The 19,294-nt window shown below is 44.1% G+C and overlaps 4 protein-coding genes and 1 long non-coding RNA gene across 12 annotated transcripts in view; 4 read left to right on the top strand and 1 right to left on the bottom strand.

The window, feature by feature from the left end:
- The window catches only part of PRKAR2A (protein kinase cAMP-dependent type II regulatory subunit alpha), a 61,981-nt gene extending 51,965 nt beyond the window's left edge, over positions 1 to 10,016 (top strand). Inside the window, exons 7-11 of the mRNA XM_032698609.1 lie at positions 62 to 163; positions 1,976 to 2,050; positions 5,089 to 5,154; positions 5,770 to 5,908; positions 6,426 to 10,016. Coding sequence (XP_032554500.1) covers positions 62 to 163; positions 1,976 to 2,050; positions 5,089 to 5,154; positions 5,770 to 5,908; positions 6,426 to 6,559 — 516 coding nt within the window. The 3' untranslated portion in view covers positions 6,560 to 10,016. The remainder of the gene's footprint in view (positions 1 to 61; positions 164 to 1,975; positions 2,051 to 5,088; positions 5,155 to 5,769; positions 5,909 to 6,425) is intronic.
- LOC116792052 overlaps positions 1 to 11,876 on the bottom strand; it is a 29,334-nt gene extending 17,458 nt beyond the window's left edge. Inside the window, exons 1-2 of the long non-coding RNA XR_004358989.1 lie at positions 11,472 to 11,876; positions 10,563 to 10,724 (exon numbers count right to left, since the gene is read on the bottom strand). This is a non-coding gene — a long non-coding RNA (uncharacterized LOC116792052). The remainder of the gene's footprint in view (positions 1 to 10,562; positions 10,725 to 11,471) is intronic.
- A 107-nt stretch (positions 11,877 to 11,983) lies between these two features.
- On the top strand, positions 11,984 to 15,154 carry RPP14 (ribonuclease P/MRP subunit p14). Its single transcript, XM_032698612.1, has 5 exons — positions 11,984 to 12,089; positions 12,174 to 12,258; positions 13,057 to 13,133; positions 13,733 to 13,811; positions 14,435 to 15,154. The coding sequence occupies exons 1-5, from the start codon at positions 12,001 to 12,003 to the stop codon at positions 14,489 to 14,491; spliced, it is 387 nt and encodes a 128-aa protein (XP_032554503.1). The 5' UTR covers positions 11,984 to 12,000; the 3' UTR covers positions 14,492 to 15,154.
- Positions 14,506 to 15,666, top strand: HTD2 (hydroxyacyl-thioester dehydratase type 2). The gene has a single exon (XM_032698610.1). It carries the CDS (start codon positions 14,535 to 14,537, stop codon positions 15,039 to 15,041), a length of 507 nt encoding a protein of 168 aa, XP_032554501.1. The 5' UTR covers positions 14,506 to 14,534; the 3' UTR covers positions 15,042 to 15,666.
- Positions 15,667 to 17,091: 1,425 nt separating this feature from the next.
- Positions 17,092 to 19,294, top strand: part of PXK (PX domain containing serine/threonine kinase like) — a 35,756-nt gene continuing 33,553 nt past the window's right edge. For all 8 annotated transcript variants that reach the window (XR_004359139.1, XM_032699438.1, XM_032699437.1 and 5 more), the window contains exon 1: positions 17,092 to 17,306. Coding sequence is in view for 7 of the 8 variants with exons in the window: in XM_032699438.1 (XP_032555329.1) it covers positions 17,205 to 17,306 (102 nt within the window). In the remaining variant the exon portion in view is untranslated. The remainder of the gene's footprint in view (positions 17,307 to 19,294) is intronic.

The following is a 19,294-nucleotide window of genomic DNA, read 5'->3' as shown; positions in this document are numbered from 1 at the left end:
CTTAAACAGGGAACATTTAAGTGAAGAGAAATAATGCATTTCTCTGTGCTGTTTCTTGCAGGATCGAGTGACATTCAGAAGAATTATACTGAAAAATAACGCAAAGAAGAGGAAGACGTATGAATTATTTATTGAGTCTGTGCCCCTTCTTAAATCCTTGGAGGTAAAGCTTCTCAGAGACATCTACATCAAATTCTTGCATTAGCAATAGCTCCACAGGCATTGTTTCTGCTGTGTCAGAAATCTGTGTTATTTTTGCTTAGAACAAAATATTAAGAGCCGCTTTGGTATCACATTTACTACACAACTTAATTTGCATTGTTCAAGTTGTACATTCCTTTTTTTTTCTCAGACCCTTTATTCACAGTAAGCAAGTTGCTGATTTTTATCTGTCTGATTTTTTAGAAAAATCTTTCCACAAACCGCCCTCCCCCAAAACCAAAAAAACCCATCTACACAAAGTGCAGATTGGAAATCAGGGCTGTGGTTTCCTTTGAGGGTGTGATGTTGAAGTAATGATACAGTCACTGGGATATTTGGCCTTTATCAGCCACAAATGATTTTAAATTTGAGACAAAGATGTGGGATGGTAGTAGATCTTGCTTTAACCTTAACTGATATTCAGAAGGTAAACTAAGAATAGGCTAAAGGAGCTAGCTGGGAACGCAATGACAGGTGTTACATTGGTGTGTGTGGGGTATAACTTCAGGAACAATGTGCCAGTTGTCACTTCTGTTGACTCAACCTGTGTCTTCAGAGGGCTCTTGGAACTGACCAACCTGCTTTGACATTAGTACGTGTCTGTCCTTGCCTTACATCATAATTTAGCTTTTCTTTGTGTTCTCATGATAAAAAAATCTTTCTCATGATTTATCTTTAGTATTTGAGAAAAACTCTTTATCCCTTTGGGAGAAGATTACAAAATTGCCAAGTATCACTAGGTGTGAATAACAACCTCTAATACACATGATTTTGGACATATACTGTAGCTGTGGAAGGGGTAAATTACACAACACCTTCTTCCTCAGTGCCTGGCTTAAACTGGTTCCATCAGTGTGCCTTTTTTTTTGAGAACAGAAGTGACTCAAATATTTAAAGATACAGAAAAATAACTCATTAGCACTGGGATGGCTTTTTGCATGACACATTGCAGTTGAATCATGCGTGGACCAGATTTTGATTTCTCAAACATAGGCAAGATTAAGGTGCATTTGGGGAATGAATGGATTGATTACAACTGAATCATCTGTTGAATTTTAACAGCAGGATTTTCTTCCTTTCTTGGTATGTTTTTTTATGCTGCTCTGAAGCAATAAAATTGTTTTGTGGGGTTTTAGATGGGCTGTGGGAAACACAGGAGATAATTGTAGCTGTTCTCTTTCCCCCTTCCTGATTATGAAGACTCAGGCTGTTCTGTGGCATGTCAGATAGGGTCTCCTGCCCTTGCTGCTGGGCATCCTGGCTGCAGTGCCTGCTCATGCTTCACAGCCCTTGTCCTTTTCATATTCCCTTCCTTGCCACTCTAGGAATGAGTTTTGGGACAAACCCCGCCCCCTACATATTCAACTGTAAAGTCATTAAAATGTTTTGAAGTGATGTTGCTAGTGGAAGGTAGTAAGTTTATGACATTTTTCTGAGTTCTTTCTTCAAATTTCAACTGAATATTTAAGGAAGTGATTTCCCCTCCTCCCTGCCTTATTGCTCTAAACGGGCCAAATCAGTTATTTTTTAACTTTGCAGGTAAGAAAAGCACAGGGATGGGACATTAGACAATTTTCTTTCCCTGTTGATTATGGCATCTTGTGAACTGTGTTGCAGCACTATGACCATGTCATTTTGGGGCTATATTTATAAATTGTGTGTTTGTGTGTCTAGTGAATGCCTCTTCATTTCAGGAGAGGCCATAGAGATTCAGGAGAGTTCATAGACATGAGCTATAATTGATTATTGTTTCTAATTTTCCTCTTTGTTCCAGGCGTCAGAGCGAATGAAGATAGTGGATGTTATAGGAGAGAAAGTCTACCAAGATGGGGAACGTATCATTTCTCAGGTACTTGAACTCTAAACTTCTCTTTACCATTCTCCTTTCTCTGCTTTTTTTTTTTTTTTTTGTGTGGAGTTGACTTATAGAATCTTATTACTTGGACCAACTTGGCTCTTATTCTTTAATACTTCCAATTTATTTAACCACTTCTTGAATGTTTGGGGAATGGACAGTATGTATTTTGCTGCAAATTTATTCTACCACTTTAGCTTCTGGGTATTTCTTCTCTTACTTGTGTTTTCTAAATGGTCTTTGCAAGGTTTCAAGAGGAGTGTGCCTTCAGAAGCTGAAATTAAATGTCTGCCTATGCAGTTTTCCATGAAAGCCCCCAGCTAGACTTTTCCTAGGCCCTATGACCAGATCAAAAAAGGAATCACAAGCATGTAGTTAAGGCATCTCTAATGCCTAGGTCTGACTGAACAACAGAAACGAACAATTCAGCATGAGTATGGTTTGAATGAAAGTAAATGCAGTCATTGGAATGTTTACCTAGTTGGACCCAACCCAGTTTACTATTCTAAGAACTATCAGGGTTAACTAAAACCGCTGTTCTTCCTGATGCTTTTAGAAAGAGTATTTCAGTGGTGTGGTCTGGCTCAGTTGACAGCCTTTGGTGGTTGGTGTATGTTTTGTCTGCTGCAGCAGATCAAGGCTGGAGTGGTGGAAAATGAAGCTGGATGAACTCAAGCTAAGGCTGTGTGATTTCTTTTTTTTTTTTTTTGGCTGTGACACAACTTTTTGAAACTATTACTGATGAAACAATGGGATTTTGTGTCAAGTTTAGCTTGGGGTTGCTGTGTTGCAAAAGTGCTTTAGTTCACGTAGAAGTGAATTCAAAAAAGTCCTTGGCTTACCTGGAATTGCAGGTTTTTGGTTACAACCATTATTCTTGTTTTATAAACAGAATATGACTCCTTGATAATGTCTTGAATAATTAATCTTAATTACTTGCAATGTCAGATAAGTGGATGCAGGAAACTTTAGTTTGCTGATAAGCCAATACTGTCAAATTACTTCTCTCCAAAAATACCCTCAGTTTTGTAAGTTGAAACTCTTAAGACTCTGAGAAGACTGAATTCTCAGCAAAATCAGAGCTTATAAATCAGTCTCAAAACTGGGAACTCACACCATCAGTGATCCAATTACACAGTTGGTTTTAATCTTTTGTAATAACTGAATTAAGGACAAGGATGTAATTATCCTTAAAAGGAGGATTAATAGTCTGGATAGGTCTGGTGGTACACTGCTAGAGCTGATGGAATTCTAAGCTTGGAAAAGATATGATAACTCTTACATTGCAGCAGTTGCATCAATTCCACGAACCCCTTTCCTCCTTTTCTCTTGTGGATAATTTTATATTTTAATTACCCTTCTGGAATTTGGCCCTTCAGTTAAGGGCAGTAAGCTTTAAAGCACTTGAAAATTGTTAGTAGTGTTACGAGGATGTCTCCCACTCAGTTTATTTCCATTCTGTTAGAAAAAGTATTATTTAAGTACTTACTCTTTCAGAAGTGTGCTGGGAGTATTAGCTCATGTTGTGATAGATGGCAATGGTGAATGAAAAGCTTTGCACTGGATGACTTATGACCACCCCCAGGAAACTCAGCTAAAGGCCTAATTTATTCTGTAACTCTGTATTTAAATCTTGCATTATTTTCTTCCAGCCCATGTTTCATACTCTGGTTGTAACTATCTCCCTCCATTCTTCCCATCACATTCATCATCTCCTTGCCCACTTGACTTAATGTCAGATTTCTCTCTCTTATTTCAGGGTTTTTTGCTGAGCTGCTCCCATTCCCTTATCAGTTCTTTTTCCAGCCTCTCTCCCTGAAGCCTTTACTCCCTTTGCTTGTGATTTATAGCAGGAGGCATGTGCTGGATCTCTGCTCTAACTTCCAGCCCTATGCCAAACCCACAGGGGCTGATACAGAAAGGGAAAGTCCTCTCTGTCACAGATGAAACTTTGAAATTAAGTGCTGGCAAAGCTCTCCAGAGCAGATGTAAACTGGGATCTGCTGAAGGTTTGCAATGGGGTGGGGATTGAGAGATGTGAAGAAGGTTCTAGAAACTCTCACAGAATTGCAGAACGACTGAGATTGGAAGGGACCTCTGGAAGTCACCTTGTCCAAACCCCCCTGTTCAGGCAGGGCCATGGAGAGCCTGTTGCCCAGGACTGTGTTCAGATGACTTTTGAATATCCCAAAGAACAGAGAGTTCAGTACCTTTCTGGGTGTGCTTGGTCACTCTCACAGTGCCTTTTTCATAGAAACAGCTGAATTGGACTAAATCACAGTTCTTTATTTCACACCCAGTCATTCAACAACAACTTGTGGTATCTTTCTTAGAGCTTGATATAAAATGGCTACCAGTTTTTATTTTCTCCCACTTGCCCCTATGTGTCTGATTTTCCTTTAATGACATGATGCTGAGTGCTTTATTCCTTACCATTCTCACTACCTCTATGGAGCCATTGCATCATTCCTCATGTAGATGGGTTGCATTGTGGACTTGCCTTTCTGTAAACTATCCTCCTCTTCCTTTCTATGCTTGTGCTCCTCAAATGCAGCTATTCTGGGTTCTTCTGTCTCCTGCTATTTTACCATGAATTGACTGAGCTCATACTTAGTTTAATGGATCTTTTTTCCTGCTGACATCCAGAAACACAGTCACTAAATTGGTGTTTTATTAAAAGTTGCCTATAGAAATTCTAGGCTCTGCTTAGTTTCACAACTGGCTACTTCTGTCAAGAGCAGAAGGTTTACACTTAAGTGATTTTGCTTTATATCATCAATCTCCTTTGTGTTTCCCTTTCCTCCTGCCCTCTCACTGGATGACATGCACTAATAGTTACTTCCTTGTGGGTTCCTCTAATGTGTTATCCAACCAGTCACCTTTTAATGTTAGGAATCTGAATGTTTGTCAGTTCTAGCAGATTTCTGCACAAGGCCTAGTTCAAAGTGAATGAGTTAATGCCCTTTATACATACTTTCAAGTATGTATAAGTCAAGTAAAAAATAATTTATTTTACCTTTTCCTCTTCACAGGGCGATAAAGCAGATTGTTTTTACATTGTAGAATCTGGTGAAGTAAAAATCTTGATTAAAAGCAAGGTGAGTGCAAATTGAGTGATTAGGGTTTAGGTCAATCCCTTATTCTATTGATTAATACAAGAGATATGAAAAAGCCTACCCTGACTTATTTTAATATATTATTTTGTGATGTTTATCATCATTACTCATGTGATGTAGCTTGTAAATTCCCATACCTGAAGTTAGTTTACTAAAGTAGAAAAGTCTTTTACTTCTATCTGCTGCTCTGCAAACTAACCTGATACACTCTCCCTTGCCTTAAGGGTGGAGATGAAACTTTTCTTCTGTCATTACAGAAAACTGTAGCTTAGAAAAAGTGGGGTCTGTTATCTCTAGTGACATACTGGATGTTGGCATTTAAAGCAGCCTTGGGGAACAGCTTGTGGTAGATGATAAAGGCTGTGTTAGGTTGATTTAACAGTAAATACCTGCCAGTCTCAACACTTGTGGGCTGGCACATGCCCTTCTTATCATGGTGTTGAGGTGTTCGACCAGCAGAGACCATGACTTGGGAATCTCTGGGTTAAAGGCCCTAAACCAATGAGCTGTTGCATGTGTGTAAGGTATGTGGGGTGAACTGCAGCCTTGCACAAGGACAGAACTGTGTGCAAATAATGAAACTGCACTGTTTGACAGACTATGACGAGTAAAGAAGCTAACCAAGAAGTGGAGATTGCCCGGTGTCACAGAGGGCAGTATTTTGGAGAGCTTGCACTTGTTACCAACAAACCCAGAGCAGCCTCTGCCTATGCTGTTGGGGAGGTCAAATGTTTAGGTAAGCAGATGTTCTGTGTTTCTAGTTACCCTTTTCTGGTCTTTGCTTGTCTCATGGAGCATGCCTGAGTGAGCAGCTATTCAAAACCAGCAACCTTTTGCTAACTGGCAGTCAGACACCAGAAGGCAGGGGCAGGGGCTGGAACAGGGCTCCACATGGAAGTCAGAGAAGCACCTCTGCTTCCTTATGGCAGATTCTCTATTTTCTGCGTGAGTTGTGTGTACTCTCTGAAGGGCATTGGCTTCTTGTGTACAGCTTGTTTGTCACACACACCCTTCAGGTGATCTTTTAATGCCAGTGTGGGATGTATTTTGCTTCTGTATTTGTCCTTGAGGTCAGGTTTGTATTTCATTAATCTTGTTTCTACAAATAACAGTACAGAGGGAAATCAGAGACATGATTTCTGTTTCTGACCTGAGTGGGTTGGACTGGAGGTCTGTTTTCAGTTTAAAAGCCAGATTGGTGTGTGGTGTCCTTTTTGACAAATGATCGTGTTTTCACCTCTGTTCCTTTGCAGTCATGGATGTGCAAGCATTTGAGCGGTTGCTTGGACCCTGCATGGACATTATGAAGAGGAATATAACGCATTATGAGGAGCAACTGGTGGCAATGTTTGGCTCTAGCATGGACCTGTTGGATCCAGGGAATTAGGCACAGGGTACCTCAATGCCTTCTTAGTTCAAGACACAGAAAAGCCTCCTATCAGCAACACAACTCACAAGGACAACGGACACTATGGAACAGTTACTGCTGCTGTTTTCTTGGGCATTTTAGAAACCATAAACAAGTCTCAGCACAGATGGATTGCTCACTCCCTGCCTCCACTTTGCTGCTGATACTTCATTATTAGACCTAGATTAAAGATGATTCTAACCCTATGTTCACTTACTTGGTTCAGAATGGCATCTGTCCAACAGTTCAAGTGCCTGATATGAAACCCAAAGTGTGCAAGATATAGAAGCCTCCTTCCTTCTGAGTGTTACTGTTGGGATAAATTTTCCAATCAGATTCTGTAGTGGGAGGTTGCCTGTTCTGCAGAGGCAGCCTGTGGAATACAGGCCTTTTATGGACTTATTACCTTCATCTGATGCTTTCCTTACACAATGTCAAATTTGCTTTTAATTGTAGCATCTGGGTTTGAAGTTAAAATATCAATGGAGCCAGTGAATAAGATGGCACTGAAATTTCTGTCCACCTGCTGAAAGTGGCAGGTACTAAATAGCTCTTTAAACCAAGTAAACCGAGCTGGGGACATAGGAGAGTCTGCTTAGCAACCAAATGCAGAAAATGAAACATTACTATATTTTAAGTGTTTTCTGAGCAGCAAAAAAAATTGTTTTACTCTATGCTGCCCAAAAAAGTGCAGTGGTTCAGATCAAATGGCCTGAAAGTGTCATAATTGTCATCTCCCCAGACTTGCTCCTTGTTCCTGACACTGAGTACATTTTATGGTGGTGAGATCACAACGTATGACCTTCTCTTGCTTACAGAGATCCTTTATACTGCTAGATTTCCCAGGGCACAGTTGTTGACTGGGTCAGTTTTAAAGCTTTTTAAGGAGGTGAATGTTTTGTAATTTAAATGAAGACTACTTCTGTACTTGTTTACAGGAGCTTCCCCCAGTCCTAACATTTCACAGTATTCTAACTTCATTAGACACTTGGTTGCTTCCAAATACCACATTGATTTGCTAAACTTTTCAAAAGTTGGCAACATTTGACTTTGTAAAGCAAATGTCTTTGCTAACTACGCAGTTGGTGTGTTTGAGGAGTCTTTTTGGTCTAGGTGATAACTAAGCTAATCATGTTTATCTAAAATACCTGTTAAATTTGCAGCATTTATTAGGTAGATTCTTGTTTCTATAGCTTTAATGACCTTAATTGGCATATGGCTGAGATTTTATCAGAGTATTATCTAAATAAGAATCAGACCATAAGAAGGACATTTTTATGGTGTACAAACAGAATATTTATATTAAGACATTGATTTTGGAGGTAATAAATCTAGTGACCCTTTGAATTTGCATTCTTCCGCAGCTCATGCAAAACGTACTGGTGTTTTATGGGGTTATAAAATTTTAATTGTGAATGCTAGTGTAACAGAACCTGCTCTTTTTATTCATGGCCATGCGAGCAAGAATGGAAGGATGCTAATCTTGAATTCCTGCTTTTAGTTATCACAGTGGATGTTTCTCTGAGGCACGAGATGCTTAGCAGCAACTCTAAGTTGATTTCTGGACACTTTCCCGCCCCCCCCAATGGATTTTCCTCCCATTTCCTGCAATATGAGCAAGATGGAAAGTTGATCAATTTGAATGGCTGTTGTCCAGTTACTGTAATTTCAGTCATATTTTTATATAATGCAAATGATTTGTAATGGACACCACTGATCTCGGTGTTTCCATATTATTAAAGTCCTGGTTGTGATGTCTAGTGGCTGTTCTAACTGCATGTATTTTAGAACAGTGAATTTCCCTTGCTTTCCTCGGCTGTTTCTTTGTCATAAATTACAGCCAAAGAAGCAGCAGGTACTTCTCATTCATGCTTCCGAGGTTTAACACCAAAGACAAAAGTAATTCTTTTGATTACAGAATTAAAAAGCAAACAAAAGCCCTAAGAAACTCAGAACAAACGAACAAAAAAAATCCCAAGAAGAGATGAAAAAAACTCACTCATCAGGTTCTTGCAATGATAACAGATTTAACTTTAAGACACTTTGGGGTCCATGACAGGAGCCTTTCTGAAGCTAGCTCGTGACTGTCCTGTGAACCAGACATAAACCGGTCTCTGAACCAGCGTGAGTTTCTGTGCTGCCTAAGCTGTCATGTGAACTAAACAGAAAATTGCTGTGAGTAATCACCAGCTGGCCTTTGTTGCTCCCAGGCAGAATATCCTCTCCTTTATCCAAAGGAGCCTGGCAGGTTGGGCTGCCTTACAGATGGATTCTGGTTCTTACAGCCTTTGGTTCTCTTGCAGGACAGGACTGTAACCTCAGCACAGGCAAACATGGGCAGTTGTTCTGAAGCTTAACCAAAAACCAGGCAAAGCAGATGTTAGACTCTTGAGATATTTCTGCCTGGAAGGGAGGATTTGATGGCTTCTAGAAGTCAAAGGAAAAGATGAGAATATAAAATCAGAAAATTGGGATCCCATGGGAGCAAGAACAAGCGTTTGAAGTTTTGCTTTTCTCTGGGCTCCCTGGAGCAAAGGCATAGTTGGCAATGCTGTCCTGCACCCAGGGTCTGTGCAGCAGCATTCCATGGTGTAGAAAGGCAGCTGACCTTGAGCTGAAAGAGAATGAACTAAGAAAGGTCATCCATTTAAGAGCTATAATGTGCAACATGCCTGATTAGTTTGGTGTGGTTTAACCAACCTGTTCTGTACAGTTTTGGAGCATGAAGATGGTGTGATACTCAATATTGGCAGGAATCTGGTTAGAGCACCAGCAGTGAGCAAAGCTGGAACGTGTGAGTGGTCGAGGGAGTAAGTGGAGCACCTGTTTGTGACCATCTGCCCCATCCTGCTCCATGAGCTGAGCTGTATCTCAGCTCATTCCTTTTCACTTTGACTGTTCATCACAGTTGTTGTAGAGAACAAGCCCAGGTGTTTTGTTACCGCTCAGAGTTCAGTAAATCTGCCATGGAGTCTCTGAAATTGGCACTAGAGAGAGATCTAGTTTTTAATAAAAGAACTCAGCAGCAAAGTGGGCACAGAGGATCATGTCTTCGAGACCTAGAGGAAGACAAGTCTCCTGTTTGTGATTCCCTGCTTGTGGTTGTGGTGAAGTCAGTGAGAGGAGCTTTCAGTGGTCAAATATCCTGGCATATGGTATTTCTGTCTAATGTCACAGCACAGGTTTCAAAATGTAAAAGAACAAGAAAGGGCAAAAGTGCTCTATTTTTAGAAACAAAAGTGCAAAACTTAAAACTTTAAAATAAAACTTTAAAAACAAAGTGCAATTTTGCACAGAGGGCAACAAAACCCGAAATCCCTTTGAATGTCACTTCCATTCTTTCTTTTTTTGTTGGCTGAAAGCAGACTCTTGTTCTTGACATGTATTTGTAAACTAGTCTTGCCAAAATACAAACACGTTGGGTTTTTTCACTCCAGATAATTTTTGTTGTTATGGTTATTGCTGATCATTTTAACTTTTTTCAAACCATATATTTTATTTCAAGAGGCCTTCCCTGTGGATTTCCTCCTGGAGCTCTGCAGCACTCCACTGCTATTTCAAGAGGCAAGAGAAAGTCACTAACCTCACAGGAGACACTCAGCTTAGCTGGCTGGAGCTAATAATGTGCTACTAATTTTCCTCTGTGGGGCAGGAGGGGAACTGAATTCTGCATAAAGTTGCTACCTCAAGGCTCCAAGTGCTTTTAAAGGTCTTTCACTTGGGAAAATTTAATAAGACAGTTCTTAAAATTGGTCTGTTCTTTTGAGTTAAATGTTTTTTTAATTAATTCATTGAGGGACCCTTATTTTAATTCATTTTAATTTTAGTACTTGATTCTCAAAGGATGAACAGCTGCAAAGTTTGGTTCTTGCACTGTAGTGTTGAACATGAAAGAAAAATATCTGCCATATAAAACCATATGGTTTTAACAAGTTAAACCACTCTGGGGTTCAGCTTCACTTTTGGTTAATAAAAAACTGACCTGTTGTGTCCAGCCTTCCTGTACAGTCCTGTGTGTGCTCGTTATTGACTCACTGCAGCTGACACAGCCCCAGCCTTACAGCAGCTCCCTGGATGCACTTGGGGTGCCTCAGGTCCTGTAGCTCCTGTTGCCAGAGCCTCATGGAGAGCAGCACTCACCCTACTGCAATAACCAAAAGAGATTATACAACACCTGACCTCCAAGTTTTGCTGTTTGGCGATAAAATTTTACTTATCTTAAAAGTAATACCAGCTTCTGTAGGTATTGTCGGTCCCAATAAAACTGGCTGCTCTGATTAAGTCTTGCCAAATTATCATAGAACTGATTTATTGAGCATTGCAGTAACTGGTTCTTGGTTTCCACAAGAAACATTATATTCCTGAAGGTCTCTTATAGGCCTGCACTTAGATCTACTTAATTTTACAGCTGCCTTTTATTTAACCTAACTAACAACCTGAAAATTACTTTGGTACATGTGAAATAATACTTGCTTTTGCTGAAGTATTTTTTTCTGAATGTTTGGTGTTTTATGTACAGTTTTTAAGTCAGTCTGGGAGTGGAGTTCAGGTGGATTGTGGTGCTAAACATGAGAAAGCTCTGCTGGAATAACACAGGACCTTTGCACAGACTGAGCAGTGTGATGGCAGAGGCAACTGGTGTCCTTTGAGTTGGGCCATGACTCAAACATCAGATCAGGCTACTGCAGTGTTATCCTGCTGCTGCTGATACCAGTTCCCAGGTAAACCTTTTTGTAAAAGAAGACCCTATGAAGTTCTTTTGCCGGGGCTAATGTTTCATCATTTCGGCAGAGTAGAGATACTTCCATCCTTTCTGCTGTTTCTCTCCCAAGGATATATTTCACACCAATTTTTAGATCAGGTACAAGGTACTAAAACTGTGTTATTTTACCTCCTCAAGTAGGTGTTGATCTGCCAGCCTCGTGCTGTGCACTTCTCAAATCCGTTTCAGCTGCGTGTACTGCAAAACAGAGGCTGGGATAACACAGTGCCCTCAGTGTTTGTGACCTGTCACGGTGCCAGGCATCACCTTCACCGGGACCACGCTGCCTCGGGAACTGCATCGCGACCACCACACTTGTTTGAAGGGGAAGCGAAGGAGCATCTCTGCGTGCCGCTCTCCCAATAGCGTGTTTGTGGCGCAGCGCTCAATATTTGCCTTTCCCAAGCGAAAACCTCGCGTGTAGCACTTGGAAACGCCATCTGTTCCCTCAGCTTCCCCGAGGTTCCTGTCAGACTCAGACGCTGCCCGTCTGCAGGGCTGCGCTTCGCTGTCCCCGCGAACCGTGGGGCCGCGGCGCGCGGTTGCCATGGCGACGCTGACCGCGCGCGGCCGCCGTACAGAAGGGGCGGGCGCGCGGCCCCGCGCCGCCATTGGCCGGACGGGGGCGCGCGCCGAGGTGGGCGGGGTCGGGCGGGCCATGGCGGCTCGCGCGGAGCCGCCGCCGGCTGCGTTCGAGCGGCGTGTGCTGCGGAGCGCGGCCCGGCACCACTATCTGCGCGTGCGCCTGTGAGCCTCCCCGGCACCCCCCCGGACCCCCCTCAGACCCCTCTCAGACCCCCCTCAGACCTCTCTCTGCTCTGTTTCCCACAGGGAGCTGCCCGACGGCGGGGCCCGGCCGAACGCCGCGCAGTTCAAGCAGCTGGTGGTGTCGGCGCTGAGGGAGCTGCACGGAGAGGTGGGACCGGGATCAGGATCGGGATTGGGGTCGGGGTCCGTCTCTCGGCGGCGGCTCCGGGCCGGGAGAGCCTTGGGGGAGCGGCCGGTTGCCTGCCCTTTGTTCCCCGGCACAGCAGAGCAGTGTCCGAGCGGAGGGCACGGGCCGAGGGGCAGGCGAGGAGGGAGAAGTGTCCTCGGTTTGCCGCTCCCGTAAGCGGGTACCTGCTCCCCAGCCCACGTTATCATTGCTCCCAGTGGTGCTGGGCTGCACGTCTCAGTTTAGTGTCCGTGGTGAAGTGGCTTCAGTCATCCCTGGAAGTTCTCAAGGCCGGGCTGGATGGGGGCTTTGGACACTTTGTTCTGGTGGAAGGTGTCCCTGCCCATGGCAGGGCGTTGAAACGAGATGATCTTTAAGGTCCCTTCCAACTCAAACCGTTCTTTGATATCTGGTTTTTAGAATGTGAAGTATTGATGCTTTTGCTATAGGGAGGCTTTAGAATGAGAACTATATGAAGGGAAAAGCTTTGTGGATGGGAAATCCACAGTACTGTTCTTGCTCTGTTTACAGTATTGCTGGGTAACTTTGATCAGGTCACATCACCTGTGGGTCCGTGTTTTTCCAGCTGTAATGTGGAAATAAGTGGCTTCTAGCTAAAGAACTCTGAGAGAAAAGGTGCTGTTTATTTGTAACTGAAACACTCCTTTGAGATTTGAGTGTAACTATAACATGATGTCACATGCTGGGAGTGAAATCGCTTGCTTATAAACCACTACAAGAGAATAGGATAGAACTTATTTAATAACATTTTTTTCATAGGTTGGAGCAGCTTTGCCTGTTGATGTCTTAACATATGAAGAAAAAACTCTGTCTGCCATATTAAGAGTTATTAGCAGGTAAGGTACAGTTAGTACATGCTTCTGATACTGCCATGAAAGTATTGTCTGTAAGAAAACCAGAACTTCTAAGCTAAGAATAGTCTTTGAAGAATTAAGCCTAACTTGCAGATATTTACCATCAGCATGCAGAAAGTAATTACTAAGGCTTGGTAACTTTGTGCATCGATGTTATTCCTGCTTTAAACCTGAATGGTTTAAATGGTTTAAGACAGGAACTAAGCATCCTTGAAATGTGTTGTTTTAGATCTCTTTCTACAGTAAAAGATCAGAATGGTTACTGTAAATAGTGAAGACGACTGCAGGTGATTTAGGGGAAGAAGGAGCTTAAATGCACAGAGAGAACAAGAACTGGTAAAGTGAGCTTGAAGAGGTTACATTAGATATCTGTGTGTGAAAGACAAGAGACTGCAGCCACTGCAATACCCCTTCAGGACATAGTGTTGGTACTGGAACTTATTGGTGAATTTACCTGCTGTTAAACTCAGTTTAAATGTCATTACTCTTAGTGTAACAGTATTTTTATTTAAGATATTTATGTTGCAGGAAAACTGATAAAACAAAATTTTATTAGTATATTTTATTTTCTTTTTACTAAGTGGCCTTGTCAAGCTGTGGAGTGCTCTAACCTTGCTGGGCTTCTACCAGAACAGGAGGTGTGCCTTCCGGGTGCTGCAGGTAAAGCCTTGCAGGGCTTGGTGCTTCCCCCAGCTGTCAGTTCTGGCTCTAAACTTGGCTGTCTGTCTGAGCATGCTGTCTCTTCACAGAGAGGTGGCCTAGATGCAAAAATGCCTTGGTTTGGGAGTGAAATGCCTTTAAGTGCAGGTGTGTGGGCCTGTGTTTGAGCAGTTCTCACCTTATAATGAATCTTGTAAAATGTGATGGTAGAGGCTGTCTCATTACTTTATGGTTTCAGTCCAGTGACAAGTCCTGATGTCATTAATGCACCTGTGAGAAAATAATTTCTGGCAGGTTTTGTTTATGGTTCACATCTTGGTCCTGTCTTTTATTTCCTCTGCCCCATTTCTTCCCTTTCTAATAATCACTGTTGACAGACCTTACAAACGTGCACTTCCAGAGCTTATTTTTTTCTAGAGGGTGCTGCTTAATAAAAGGAATTCTGAGAATTCTTTGTCTCTGAAGCCATGGCTGGACAAAAATCTGCTGGGGCACAGCTCTAAGTTTCTAATCTTTCATGTAAAAGGAAAATTTAGGTATTTTCACATTTGAGTGCATTTGGTGGTGATTTTTTTTCAAGGCTTTAGTTTGTTCTTGTTTGTTTTTTTCTTTCCCCAAAACAGACATCTCCATTTCTTCTCGCATTGTCTGGCAACAGTCGAGAACTAGTCCTAGACTGAATGCAGTTGTTGGTGTGGTTGTACAAAGCAGAAGTTTCTGGAGATGTTGCAGCCCTTCAGACGAGGAATTTCTGGAGGAATGTTCCGACGAAGAGCCTTGACAAAGCTGACGTTTATCAACTCACTGCTTGGACATCCAGTACTTCAAAGTTTACACATAAAAGTTGGAGACAAAGCTGAACTTACCAAAGCTTTTACACAGAATGATGTTGTTACTTTTTCCTACTTAACAGGTGACACAAATCCTTTGCATTTAAATGAAGAGTTTGCAAAGAAGTCTAGGTTTGGGAGAACTGTTGTACATGGAGTTCTGATCAATGGACTTATTTCTGCAGTTCTAGGTACTAAAATGCCTGGTCAAGGGTGTATATTTCTCTCCCAGGAGATCCGGTTTCCAGCTCCTTTGTATATTGGTGAAGAAGTCACAGCTGCAGCAGAAGTGAAACGGCTGAAGGGTTCTATTGCACACATTTCAGTATCATGTCAGGTCAGAGAAAGTGGGAAGACTGTTATGGAAGGGATGGTGAAAGTCATGGTGCCGGACAGTTAGAGCTGTTCAGCCTGTGCTACTTTACTGTAAAGGCCAGAAATGCTTGGTTTTGATTTTGTCTTTTTATGTGACATCACTCAATCCAGTAAATTTGCAACAAAAAATGCTTGAAAGACAGTGTACAAACTTAATCCTGATAGAGCTGCATTAAGCTTAAAACTTTTCATTTTCCTCTATGTATTGTCAAGGTGAAACCAGCAGAACTACGTACTTACTGTGGCAAAAGAGGAAAAGTGGCTTAGACAAGCCATTGCTCTGCCACAGTGGGAATTCTGGAGTGGCTGAGGCTGTTCTTTCTGGCAAAATCGCAGTCCACACCAGCAAAGTTCAGTTAAAACTTGTTCCTTTTGTACAAAGCAGCTGTATTGCCAACAAGCTCCAGGGGAGGGGACAATGCTGCATTTAACAAGTGGGACAGAAGTGGAGGTACTGACACACGTCTACTGCAGGATGTGTTGTAATCTACATGGCTCCTGTGGGTGTTTCCTCTGAAACTTGCCTCCCAGAAGCAGAGTGAAGGAGCCTTTAAAAAAAAATATTGTCACAACTTGTACTTACTGTACTTATGCTCCTGAGGGCAAGACAAACAGGGACATATGAGTTGAGTATTAATGGCTTCTCTCTGCTTGTCTGTGTGAACACGTATTCCTCCTTGCCCACTGAAAGCACCTTGTTAAAATAGGCTTTTGGTAAATTCATTACCAGCGTAAGATCATTATACACTAAGAGACTTCTTTCAGGAATGATCAATGCCATCAGGAAGAAGGCCTTCAATTGGTGGCTTATAATTTTCTGGCAAAGCATCTGTTATCCCTTCTATCTTCTGTGCAGCAGAAATGCATTTGAAACTTTCCTTGACTGCAAATAACCTCAGAAGTTGTTTGGTGTGAAAAGAGAGTTTGTCCTCAACCTGTAATGAAAATTACTGGTAAAACAGGTGCACTGCCTGAGTGTGCTGCACTCTAACCCCAGGCGTTAGTCACATTGGAGCAGAGGGAGGGGTAACGTTTAAGGTGTTTGACTCCATGCCCTCTGTTTCCAAAGCCTGGTGTTTGGCCTGTTCACAACCTGGAAGCAGTAGTTAGGGAGAGCTTTCCTTATCTCTTGTTTGTAGGAGCTGCTTCACTTCCCGTTTCCTTTCCTTCTGCTTCGGGTCACTGTCTGTCACTGGCTTGTGCTGTGTAAAACACTTTCCCAAAGCAGGCATACTCCTTTCTCTGTTTCTTATTAATCTTCCTCTCCAGGTGGGAAGTTGATGTGTTAATATCTGTTAAAAAAATGAATCAAATCTGTGCCTGACCTCCTGGATCATGGCACAAGGAGTAGTTTGGGGAGTCAGGATTGCTGTTCCAGCCTGAGATTCAGCTAATGAACCACACCACACAGCCCATTTTCCTCTCAACAGGGAGCTGCAAGACAGGTGTACAAAAAGCTCCAGCTCTGTGGTCTTACAACATCTTAAGTGAAAGTAATTCCTGTGTATGGTGTAAAAAGACAAAAGGAAATGCAGACAAGTGTCCAGCTTGTAGGTTCCCAAGTGCTACGTAGTACTGAAATAGAAAGTTTTTTATGCTTCTGCAATGAAAGCCAGGTTGTGGAACTCAACTGAACAACTTTAAACGTCTTCTGAAAAAAACCAAACCCAAACACTAAAATCTAGAAATTGGGTAGGAGTTACTGGATGCTATTTGATTATTTTATGATCTTTTAACCACAAAAAAAACCACCCCAAAAGGTAAAGAGCAGCAAGCACACCAGCCCTTTTCTGTTGTCCTCCATGGGAGGACCAGCAGTGCCTTGGGGTTGATGTCTTACACGCCGCTACTACTGCCGTCGGTGCCACCGGGGCACCGGGCGTGGAAGGCTTGGGCGGCGGGTCGGCCACCTGCGCTCTGGCCCCCGCTCCTTCCCCGTTATTGCTCCCGGGGACGAACCTCCCCGTGTCCCCCCATCCTGCCGCCTCCCGGTGCGGGACCGGGATTCGAACCCGCGGCGCCCCGGAGGGGGCGCGGCGCCCCCTGGCGGCGTGCGGCGGCAGCGGCGTGCGGCGGCGCTAAGGCCCCGCGGCGGCGGCGGCGCTGCCGTGTTGACAGCGGCGGCCGCGCCGGGAGCTGCCCCGGGAAGCGGGTTGGCGGCGCCGGTTCTCCCGCTCCCCACTCCGCTATGGCCTTCATGGAGAAGCCGCCGGCCGGCAAGGTGCTGCTGGACGACACGGTGCCGCTGACAGCGCAGATCGAGGCGAGCCAGAGCCTGCACTCGCACACGGTGAGCGGGGCAGGCCGGGCCGCGGGGGGCGGCGGGAGCGGCGGGCGCGGGGGGGGGAGCGGGGGGAGCCGGTAACGGGGGGCGCTGGGGGGGGCCCGGGGTGTGCGGGGCCGGGCCGGGGCGCGGGGGCAGCGGGGCCGGGAGGGGGCCTGCGCTGAGCCCGCAGCAGCGGGGCCGGGGGTGGCGGAGGCGGGGGGGGGCGCCGGGGCAGTGCGGGGCGGGCTGCGGGCGGGGGGAGCGGTGCGGGAGGCGGCGGCGGGGCCGCTACCCCCGGGAGCGGGTTGGAGCGCCCGGGAACCCCTCGGTGGGATGCGGCGGTGCCGCCGCCGCCGCCTGGAGACGGGGATCGTTGGGCTCGTTCGCCCCCGCCGTGTCCGCGGGGTTCCCGTGGGCAGCCGGGCACAGCCCCGGGAGCACCGCTGGGGCTCTGCGGGCGCGGCCGGTGCGGGGCTGGGGCTGTCTCGTGTCCCCCCCGAGCGAGGCCCTGTGAGTGGCTGTAATTCCTGCTTTTCTCAGGGTGTTGCAGCCCTTGGAGCGGAGATGGGCTCTCGTTGCCTCATTTCAGTAGCTGCGATGAAGTTACACATGAACGGGCTGCATTTGCCTGCGGGTCCTGCCGTGTCACTGAGGCTGTGAAGCTGCAGAGACCCCGCAGCCCCAGCCCCGCTTCTTTGTTGTGGGGAGCGGAGACACTTAGCAGAACAAACCCTGCTGTCACTTGGGTGTCACAGGTTAATTATGGGATGCCAGGGACATATGCACGCTGTCTCCCTAAGAACTGCACTGTCTTTGAGTGTGCTGTAATAGTCCAAATTTCATAATGTCCTGTTTGCAGTTATTTTCCACTTTAAAAACCAGGTTTCCTTGTGGTATGACCAAGCAGTACTGTGAATCAGAGAGAGGGAGCTGGCTGTCATTTGTGGTTCCTGCTTTGGCTGAGAGCAGGGATGCTGGGCTGGAAAGGAGGCCAGAGATACCTCAGAGCGGGCACACTAGTGGGAAGCGTGCTTTAAATGGACAGAGGGTATTTCTTCTGCCCCTTACACAGCTCAGATCCCTGCATTGTGGATCTCTTCCTAGTTCCTTGCGTCTGGTGCATATCCTTAACCTGAATGACAATAATTGTAGGTTCACCACAGGATATACAACTATCTGCCTTATTAAATACTCTTCTTATCAATAACCTCCACTTAAGAAGTGGGATTTTTTTTGTATGAGGAACTCTCATTTGCTAATGTTCCAGTCTTCTCTGAACAGAAGTTACCTATGAGAAATGGTCTAGAAGTTCTTGTGAATCTAGCAGGCTATGGCTCTCAGTTGTTCCAACTTCTCTTCTTTAATTTCCTGCCAAGCGTGATACTTTTTACCTGTTTCAATAGCTGAGGGGTGCATGTGCCAAGTCCTATGAGAAGTTGTGTAACTCCTAATACCCCCCATTTGGCAGAGCAGATTAAGTTTCATTGGTAACTTGTTTCCAACATGCCTTATTATACTTTTTTGCTACTGCAAATGACAATAGCTTTTTGTGCTCTTTCCTTTGGCTTGCATGATTTTGGTTAAAAAAGAAAAAGTCACAAAATTCTTTCAGAATGAGTAGTTTTTCAATCCAGATTCTGTGTGTGTTGTCTTGTCTGAGGGAGTGTGATAGCAAATGTTGCTCCCCCCGTCTTTCATCTCTGTATTCTGTTACTAACGGATGTTCAGGGAAAATTCTCTATTGATTTGCTCTGTTCTTTCATTAATACCAGAGTGTTGGAGCACTGTGCTTTTTGATTTAAAATCTGTCTCTAAGATACATCTATTAGTAATTGTTTGTTTTACTGCAGAAGCCCTGTTGATAGTTGAAAGATGGCTTGAAGTGTGTGTAGCACAGATGGTTTATATAGAGCCAGTGTGGGATAACAAAATACAGGAAGCCATTAACAGAGGCTTGGTTTCTTATTTGATGTAAATCGACTATTTTGTCATTTTGGATGCTACATCTTATG

Source organism: Chiroxiphia lanceolata, chromosome 11 (assembly GCF_009829145.1).
Source record: "Chiroxiphia lanceolata isolate bChiLan1 chromosome 11, bChiLan1.pri, whole genome shotgun sequence".
In the NCBI taxonomy this organism is placed as follows: Eukaryota; Metazoa; Chordata; class Aves; order Passeriformes; family Pipridae; genus Chiroxiphia; species Chiroxiphia lanceolata.
This window is presented reverse-complemented; position numbering and strand designations above follow the sequence as displayed.